The 8938-nt window shown below is 56.8% G+C and overlaps 1 protein-coding gene across 3 annotated transcripts; it reads right to left on the bottom strand.

Moving 5' to 3' along the window:
- Positions 1-556: 556 nt before the first annotated feature.
- Positions 557-8194, bottom strand: MRPL2 (mitochondrial ribosomal protein L2). Of its 3 annotated transcripts, none has more exons than XM_084623115.1 (8): positions 8063-8194; positions 6468-6557; positions 4155-4323; positions 3535-3676; positions 3189-3304; positions 2463-2573; positions 1429-1502; positions 557-829 (listed from the first exon to the last, which is right to left on the bottom strand). In XM_084623115.1, the coding sequence occupies exons 1-8, from the start codon at positions 8177-8179 to the stop codon at positions 617-619; spliced, it is 1032 nt and encodes a 343-aa protein (XP_084479241.1). In that variant the 5' UTR covers positions 8180-8194; the 3' UTR covers positions 557-616. The 3 variants fall into 3 exon arrangements, with proteins under 3 accessions (XP_084479241.1, XP_084479242.1, XP_084479243.1); XM_084623116.1 differs by lacking the exon at positions 8063-8194 and adding an exon at positions 7014-7256; XM_084623117.1 differs by lacking the exon at positions 8063-8194 and adding an exon at positions 6918-7069.
- Positions 8195-8938: the final 744 nt, after the last annotated feature.

Below are 8938 nucleotides of genomic sequence, written 5' to 3'. Positions count from 1 at the left end.
GGGGAGTGGTTATGTCCCCAAGTTCAGCCCCTCCAGAGCAGCCATAAGATAGAGAGGGATGCAGATTACTGCAGCATCTCCAGCACCAGGAAGCAAGGTTTTTGGAAAGGGTCCAGTAACTTCAGCAGGGAGGGGGACCTACTGGTAGGCTCTGACCCGTGAGCAGCCCCCAACACCTTCACAGAGAACAGGATCTTTACCATGCTAGGCCCAGGAGGTTAGGTTGAGTTCCCTTGCAGTGGAGAGGGCTCTGGGAAAAGGGGAAGATACACAGACTAGGTTTCCTGCAGATGCTGAAGGGGAGAGAACACAGGGCAAATCCATTTAACACTCCAGTCATTCATTATCCCCCCCCCCCCCACCTCTATGGCCCAAGGCTCAGATGAGCCCGGTGGCTGGGAGTCAGCAGCCCCATACCCACACTCTAGGGGGTCTGAATATGCCCGTAGTGCCAAGGCTAGGTTCACAGAAGCAGTACGCGGAGCCTGCCCCCCAGGACACTGATCCCATCAGGGCACTCCTGCAGCTTTGCACAGAGCAGATGCTGTAGGACAAGTGAGAGTTGAGGGGCTGATTTTATTGAGAGCCATTGAGGGGCAGGCACCAGGGCCAGGTGTCAAGCCCGAGCTGCTGCTGAGGGTAGGTTGACGTAGCTCTTCATGGGTGGGAGCGGTTTGATCTTGCGTCCCGCCCAGCCGCCCTTGCGGTGCCATAAGCCACTGCGCGGGCGCTTCCCCAGCCAGCGGTTCCGACCAGCTTTCCCAATGATCCGCTTGTTGTGGTCAATGTTGGAAACTCGCCCCACGGTGGCTATGCAGGTCTCCAGCACCTGCCAGAGGAAGAGAGAGGCTGTGAGCGGGAGCCCACCCGGGGCAGACAGCGCCCAGGATAGGGGTGCCAAGGGAGAGTTCTTGGCCCCTGCTGCCAAGAAGCTGCTTTGCCTGCGCATACAGCCACAGCCCCAACAGCTCAGTGTCCTCTCATGGAACCCCTCCCATGTGTGGGCGGCCTGGCAGGCACTGGTCTACCACCACTGCACCAGAGCAGGTGCCTTCCACTGCTGGACCCTACCCATGGGATGGACCAGGCTAGAGAATACTACTGAGACAAAGACCAGAGGCTAGGGGCCAGCTGGGAAGGGGATTCCCTTAATCTAGGGCAGAGCTGAGAGCCAGGCCTCGTCCCTGGGCACTGGCTGCCCTGCCTGCCTCAGCTCGGTGGCCTGTCCACATTGGGAATACGTATCCAGGGCCACATCTCTACTCCACAGGTCTAGGCTGCTGCAGAGCCCATACAGCCAGCACAGACCAACCCTCACATTTCATCCTCTGGCTGCTGATGTTGCAGACTCAGCCAGCAGCGACTGCTCAGAGCCCAGGGCAGAGGCGCATCCGCCCGCCACCCTCATCCCCACTCTCCCCCCTCTACCTGCATGTGTCTCTTAGAGGGCAGCTGCACGATGGCCGTTCCATTCACCTTCCTCAGTAACACCCCACAGGTCCCTGTAGCACACAAGGAGAGGGCAGGCTAGTTTCTGGCTTCCCTTAGCAACCGGTCTCTTGCCAGCAACCTCCTCCCTTAGCAAATGGTCCGCTACCAGCAAACCAGCTGAAGCCCTCTGCAGTGCCTCAGAGAGAAGTGGCTCTATCCCAGATGCACAGAGCCCACACCTCTTCCCTTGTCACTGAAGGAGGCTGGGGGAGGGGACAAAGGCACTCGGGATTTTCATACACCACAAGAAGGGAGTGTTCCAGACCCATCAGGTAAGGAACCTCTGCCACCTGGCCTGGGACTGGGGCAAGCAGACAGCTTTGGGAAGGGCTCCATGCCCTGGGAGTGCCCTCCTAGGAGCATGGCTCACCCACTGCGACAAGATATTAACTCCTTCCCCAAGCAGGAGTTGCTGTTTTGGGATGTCAGCCCTCACAGCTGAGGCTAGGGGAGAGTTGTGTAACCAGCAAAGAAATAGGAAATATTCTCCCCATCCTGGGGCAGAGCTGCCAGAGCAGGGACCTTGAACCAAGATGGTGAAGGAGGGCAAAGGCCCAGGATACCAGCCTGGAATCAGCACTGGTTCTCTGGTATCACAACACCCACAGGTCCCCGCCTCCCCGGGACTGGGCAACCCCACCGGCCACCTCCAACCAGCACCTGCAGGTTCCTACATCCCCGTGGCTGGGCTCCACAAGCTGGTCACATCAGACCAGCACCTGCAGGTCCCCGCCTCCCCGGGGCTGGGCACCCCAAGCCAATCACCTCAGACTGGCACCAAAGCCAGAGGAAGCTGCTCAGTCCCCAACAAGGTGGAGTGAGGGAGAACCTAGGATACAGCCTGCCTAGAGGCAAACCAAACCAATCATCTGGCCTCTACTCAACCCCATCCAGGCTGCTCTCCTTGAACAGAGGAACAAGACCAGACCTGCTCTAACGCTGGTTGTGATCCTGGCGAGGGTCCATCTCACCTGCTGCTCGGATGTACTGTGCTCCTTTCCCAGGGTGGCTTTCCAGGTTATTGATCAGGGTCCCCACAGGCAGAGCTCCCAAAGGGTATGCATCCCCTTCATTGGCAGAAACTGAAAGACAAAGCCCAGTCAGTATGCTAGCACTAAGTCAGCTGATCAGAGCGACTCCAGGGAGGCCTAAATTGGGCTTCTCCAGCTCCCAGTCCCAGCAGAAGGCCCCACAATAACTTCTCACCTGGCCTAACCCCTCGCTCCACAGGGGGGCCAGCACAGGCTCCGACCCTGCAGCGCAGGCTCCAGGGCAATGTCTTAGGTTTGGGATTTTGCCTCATCCTCAGGACAGGCTCTCACACCAGGATGAGAACATCTGAAGTTCCTCCAACTGTCATTCAACATTTCCCCTCTAAGATTGTTCTCCCAACCCCACTGTAGCCCTGAATCAGAGGGTCCTGGCTGGTGTCCCAGAGAGCTGGCTCCCTCCAGCTGACACCGTATCCAAAGCAGTTACAAGTCCCACTGTAGACAGAGTGATGTGGTATGACCCTGAGAGAGGGTCTCTATGGGCATGTGCTGCACTAACAGTGAGCTTGAACAGCTATGCCCCATGCAGGCATGGTCAGCATCTTGCCCCATGACAGATGCTGTTCTGAAGCTTGTGCAGCCCCTGTCAAGGGGAGCCAGGCCCCATGCCCTAGGATTCACCCAGAGCAGGTCGCCCAGGCTCACCTGCCATCCTGCCTATGTGCCCCGAGGTTTTGAGGAGGTCGCCAGGCTGCATGTTTTCTGTCGCAATGATCCAGCGTTTCTGCTTGCCACCAGCCACCAGGGCGATATCAGCCGACCTGACAGAGACAAAGAGGAGCTCAGTGAGGGCACTGGGGTGACTACCAGCCTCACACCTGGCTCCCACAGCGTGAGAAAGCTTTACCGTTTACCATAGGCCCCACAGGGCCTCCCACCCCACACAGAGCAGCCAGGCCTATGCACAGTCCCCCTCACACCCACATGTGGCCCCACACCCCAGAAACGTCCCCAAGCAAAAACCTGATCCACACTCCACACTGCTGCTCACCTGCAGGGGTCATACCGGACCTGGATCACCTTCTCCTCGTAGGGGCCTGACTCAGCCCCAGGTCCGTAGCGCAGCCGCTGGAAGTCAATCATCCGGTAGCGCTGCTTGTGCCCCCCGCCAATCCCATGCACAGTGATACGACCTGCACAGACAGCCAGAGTCAGACAGCCATCCTTGAGCCAGCTCCACCCACCCCTGGGCCCTGACCCAACTCCCCAGAAAGCAACCACCCCTCAACTCCTTCAGGAGATACTGATTCCCACCCATGTGCTGCCTCCTGCATCCATTCACACACTTGCTGTGTTTATGGAAGAAAGCATCTGGCCATACTGGGTCATTCTAACCCCCCATCATAGCTTCCTGCAGCTCACTGTCCCAGCATAGCCTCGATGCTAACAGTGCACCTGGACTGCATGCAGGAAGAGTGGGGTAAACAAACAAGACAGAGCCCTGGAGAGCAGACCCTTCCTAGCTCCACGGCATGGACTTTGGGCCATTAACGTCTCTGCTTCCTCTATTCCCCCCCCCCGCCCCGGGTGAATGGGGTCCCTTGAGCGTAACCCTGAAGCCCATTCTCACCCAGTCTGGTGGGTTGCAGGGAATCTGTACTCTAGACATACCTGTGTGATCACGGCCACCTGTCTTTTTCATGCCAATGGGTCTGGTGGTGTATTTGATCCTGCATTTCCACATGGGGTTGTTGGTGGAGAGGGTGGATGAGGTGCTGAATCCATGGCACGCAGGGAGGAGCTTCCCCCCAAGGCAGACCAGCCTGGGATGTTGGGCAATCTGGGAAATCCAAAACAAACATGAAACTCCGAGAACAGAGCCTCCAGTCCCAGGTTGGAAGTGACGGGGACTTACAACTGAAATACCACCCCATAGGGAGAGCGTCACGCACACTGTTACAGTGGGGTGAAGATGGTGGATGCTGAGCGCTGCCCTGTGCTCTCCCTGCCCATCCAGAGACAGAGGAGCCTCAAACCCAAAATGTAAACATTGGCAGACTAGGGAACGCTGGCAGACCAGGGAACGTGCCCATGCCCCCTTTACTCTGCTCCTGTGGGGATGGCAATAAGAACTGGGCACATCACAGCACCTCGCCCCCCTCTAAGGAGACCTGCTATCCTCTCTGTGCCCAGCACCCTATCCGCACAGCCCACCAGCCCCTTGCTGTGCTCTGTGCAAGGCTTGCTGCTGCTTGGCACAGAACACCCAGGGCAACAAGGCTGAGGGAGGAGTAACATCCTGCCAGCCCCCGCCAAGGGACACTTGACAATAGGGACCTGAGGGGCAGAATTAAGGTGGGAAGTGTTACCTTAGTTCTGCAGCACCTGTTTTCCAATGGGTGTGTTCTTGCAGTAAGGGGGATGTGAGGGGGCATGTTTGTCAGTGTTTGAATTCTGGGAATTAATTCCCATCGTGAGAGGCTCAGGAGCACAGGGTAGTGCTGAGCACCTCTGACTTTCCCTCCACCCTAACAAAGTTCCTCTTTATATGGGAATTTCCTTGGCTTTTGAAGAAAGTGTGGGTTAAGGTGTCAGCTCCCGCTGCCTCTGCCATGCACTGAGCCTCTCTGTTCTCAGCTGCATGCATATGCAGGTGGGGGCAGAGGTTGTATTTTGGGAACCCCTTCACCAAGTGACCCCACGTACACACCACACTAACTCTGCCACTCATGTGCCACAGCAATTTTCAAGACAATGTGCCTAGGCATCCAGCTTTTAAAGCACTTTTTAACAAATTGCTCTAACGAGAAACCCTGCTGCAACCTCACCTACGGACTTGAGGCTGCTCCTCCATGCTAGATACACAGCTGCAACAGAGACACCTACAGCCCCAAACAGCTCCTGCCTTCAGCCTAGCTTTGGAGCAGCTCAGCCACTCAAGACAAGAGCGGACAAATCAGACAACACTTGCAGTGGCCACATCTGCTGTCCCCCCCAGTTTAAAGGCATTGGCAACTGGCCTCAATTGGGATTCCAGCTCCGCCAGAGGAGAGGAGTGATGAGAAAATCCCACTTGGAGCAGGCACAGCCAGTACCAGGAGTCGGCAGGACTATGGCCCCGGGAAGCCACTGGGGAGGATGCTGATACTGTATAGTACAATCGACAGTTGAGTCAGTTGGCAAAGCTGCATGCGATGCCTCCCTGATAATACACTAGCAAGTACTCCTCTCACTCAGCACAGGGCCCGACACTGGACAAACAGACTGGTTCTGGAAGGCAGGTGGCCGTTCCCCTTCCCTCCACCCCCAACCTCCCCCAGTCTCGGTCACCCCCACCTCCTTCACTCCTAACGCAGAATGGTCATACTGTGCAAACTGGCAACCCAGGTACTGGGAGATCTGCCCACCGCTCCCCTGGGCTCCCCATTTTTTACACTCACTCATGCATCTGTTTCAAACTAGATGATAAGCTCCATGTTGGGCTCCAATCCTGAGTTGTGTCTCGGGGCTCTACTGCAATAATACGTAATCAGTACTAGAGCTGGAAGGAAAGAGTTGGGCTTCACTTGGCTCTGGGACACACTCAGCCCAGCCGCCTGGTTACCAGGTTGGAGACTCTGCTTCAGACACTGAACAGCACAGGGAACAGGGCTCATCTCCAGTCCCGCTCAGCAATCTGGCCAGACTGGGCCTCCTCAGGAGGGCAAGGCCCACCTCAGGGAGGAAGCTGCGGCCGCACAGACACCACACTCCAAGGAGAGAGCAGCAAGGCGGAAGGACAAGGAGGTGGGAGGATCTGCAGGTGACCCCAGCATCGGAGCCCTTGGAGCGGCACAGACAGCTGCAAGGAGCTGCTCACCTGTGAGTCACATGTGGGGCAAGCCCCCCCCAACCCGGCCAGGCTGCATCAGGACCTGTCTTGTGGCACACGCCCACCCACCCTCTCCCGCCCCTCCTAAGGCTGAAGGGCCGCGGGGCCGGTACCTGCGGGAGGCTGGGGGCAGAAGACAGCAGCAGGGCCCCTAAGGCCCGGGTCAGGTTTGACACAGACATTGTGGCAGCACGGCCGGCTGGCTGGGGAGAGAGCAGAGACAGCCCATCAGCAATGAGCAGGCCCCCCCACGCGCGCGCCCAGCCCAGGTGGGGCCCCCCCACGCGCGCGCGCCCAGCCCAGGTGGGGCCCCCCCACGCGCGCGCGCCCAGCCCAGGTGGGGGCCCCACACGCGCGCGCGCCCAGCCCAGGTGGGGGCCCCCCACGCGCGCGCGCCCAGCCCAGGTGGGGGCCCCCCACGCGCGCGCGCCCAGCCCAGGTGGGGGCCCCCCCGCGCGCGCGCGCCCAGCCCAGGTGGGGGGGGCCTCCCACGCGCGCGCGCCCAGCCCAGGTGGGGGCCCCCCCGCGCGCGCGCGCCCAGCCCAGGTGGCGGGGGGCCTTGCCTCACGCTCTCTCCCCCACCCCAGAGCCCGTGGTGGGGTGGTCCCCCTCGCCTCACGCGCCCCCCAACACGGAGCTGGCGGGACCGAACCACTCACTGCACGGCGCCGCCGCCGTCACTGCCCGGGCCCCGGCTGAGCATGCGCGCGCAGCCCGAGGGGGCGGGGCCGGGAGAAGATCCCGCCCCTCTGGCCGTGACCGGCGCGGTCCCGGATGGAGCCGGGCCCCGCCCCCAGCCAGAGAACCCCACTGCGCGCGGGCGGCAGGTGCGCGCGCCGGCCGTCTCTCTTCACACGGCCCCCAGGCAACCGCTGGAACTCGTTGCCAGGGGATGTTGCAAAGGCCAAACGTATAACTGGGTTAAAAAAAGAATTTGATAAGTCGGTGGAGGGCCCTTGGCCCAGACGGTCACAGACGTTCGCCCTAGGCCTGTGGCTGCCAGAAGCTGGGAGTGGGCGTGTCAAGGTTCCTCCCCCACTCTGAACTCTAGGGTACAGATGTGGGGACCTGCATGAAAAAACCTCCTAAGCTTATCTTTACCAGCTTAGGTCCAAACTTCCCCAAGGTACAAAATATTACCCCCGTTATCCTTGGAATGGCCGCTACCACCACCAAACTAATACTGGTTACTGGGGAAGAGCTGTTTGGACGCGTCCTTCCCCCCAAAATACTTCCCAAAACCTTGCACCCCACTTCCTGGACAAGGTTTGGTAAAAAGCCTCACCAATTTGCCTAGGTGACTACAGACCCAGACCCTTGGATCTTAAGAACAATGAACAATCCTCCCAACACTTGCACTCCCCCTTTCCTGGGAAATGTTGGATAAAAAGCCTCACCAATTTGCATAGGTGACCACAAACCCAAACCCTTGGATCTGAGAACAATGAAAAAGCATTCAGTGTTTTACAAGAAGACTTTTAATAAAAAATAGAAGTAAATAGAAATAAAGAAATCCCCCCTGTAAAATCAGGATGGTATATATATCTTACAGGGTAATTAGATTCAAAAACATAGAGAACCCCTCTAGGCAAAACCTTAAGTTACAAAAAAGATACACAGACAGAAATAGTTATTCTATTCAGCACAATTCTTTTCTCAGCCATTTAAAGAAATCATAATCTAACACATACCTAGCTAGATTACTTACTAAAAGTTCTAAGACTCCATTCCTGTTCTGTCCCTGGCCAAGACGCCTACAGACAGACACACAAACCCTTTGTTTCTCTCCCTCCTCCCAGCTTTTGAAAGTATCTTGTCTCCTCATTGGTCATTTTGGTCAGGTGCCAGCGAGGTTACTTTTAGCTTCTTAACCCTTTACAGGTGAGAGGAGCTTTCCCCTGGCCAGGAGGGATTTCAAAGGGGTTTACCCTTCCCTTTATATTTATGACACGCCCCCCAAATCTCAGCTAGGGTGAAACACTGGCTGGGATTTCTTCCTGGAGCTCTAGGAAAACAGAGTTAATAAGACACATGCATCTCTAAATATACTACCAAGTACATAAAGACTAACAATATTTTCCACATCTCAAGGACGATTTTAACCAGTTGATTCTGGGAAACTTTCACGGGAGAGTGCATCAGCCACTTTGTTAGAAGCTCCTGAGATGTGTTGGATGTCGAAATCAAAATCTTGGAGAGCTAAACTCCACCGAAGAAGTTTTTTGTTAGTTTCTTTGACGGTGTGAAGCCACTTTAGTGCAGCATGGTCGGTTTGCAGGTGGAAACGCCGTCCCCAAACATATGGGCGTAGCTTTTCCAGAGCGTAGACAATGGCATAACATTCTTTTTCAGTGACTGACCAGTTGCTTTCCCTCTCAGACAGTTTTTTGCTGAGAAACACTACAGGGTGGAATTCTTGATCAGGTCCTTTCTGCATTAAAACTGCTCCCACACCACGCTCGGATGCATCTGTGGTTACTAGGAACGGTTTGTCAAAGTCTGGGGCCCTTAGTACAGGGTCAGACATGAGTGTCGCTTTAAGCTTGTTAAAGGCCTTCTGACACTTTCCGGTCCACTGAACAGC

The sequence above is a fragment of the Lepidochelys olivacea genome, assembly GCF_965140295.1.
Source record: "Lepidochelys olivacea isolate rLepOli2 genome assembly, chromosome: 3".
Classification (NCBI taxonomy): Eukaryota; Metazoa; Chordata; order Testudines; family Cheloniidae; genus Lepidochelys; species Lepidochelys olivacea.
The sequence above is the reverse complement of the archived record's forward strand: the minus strand, read 5'-3'. Positions and strand labels throughout refer to the sequence as shown.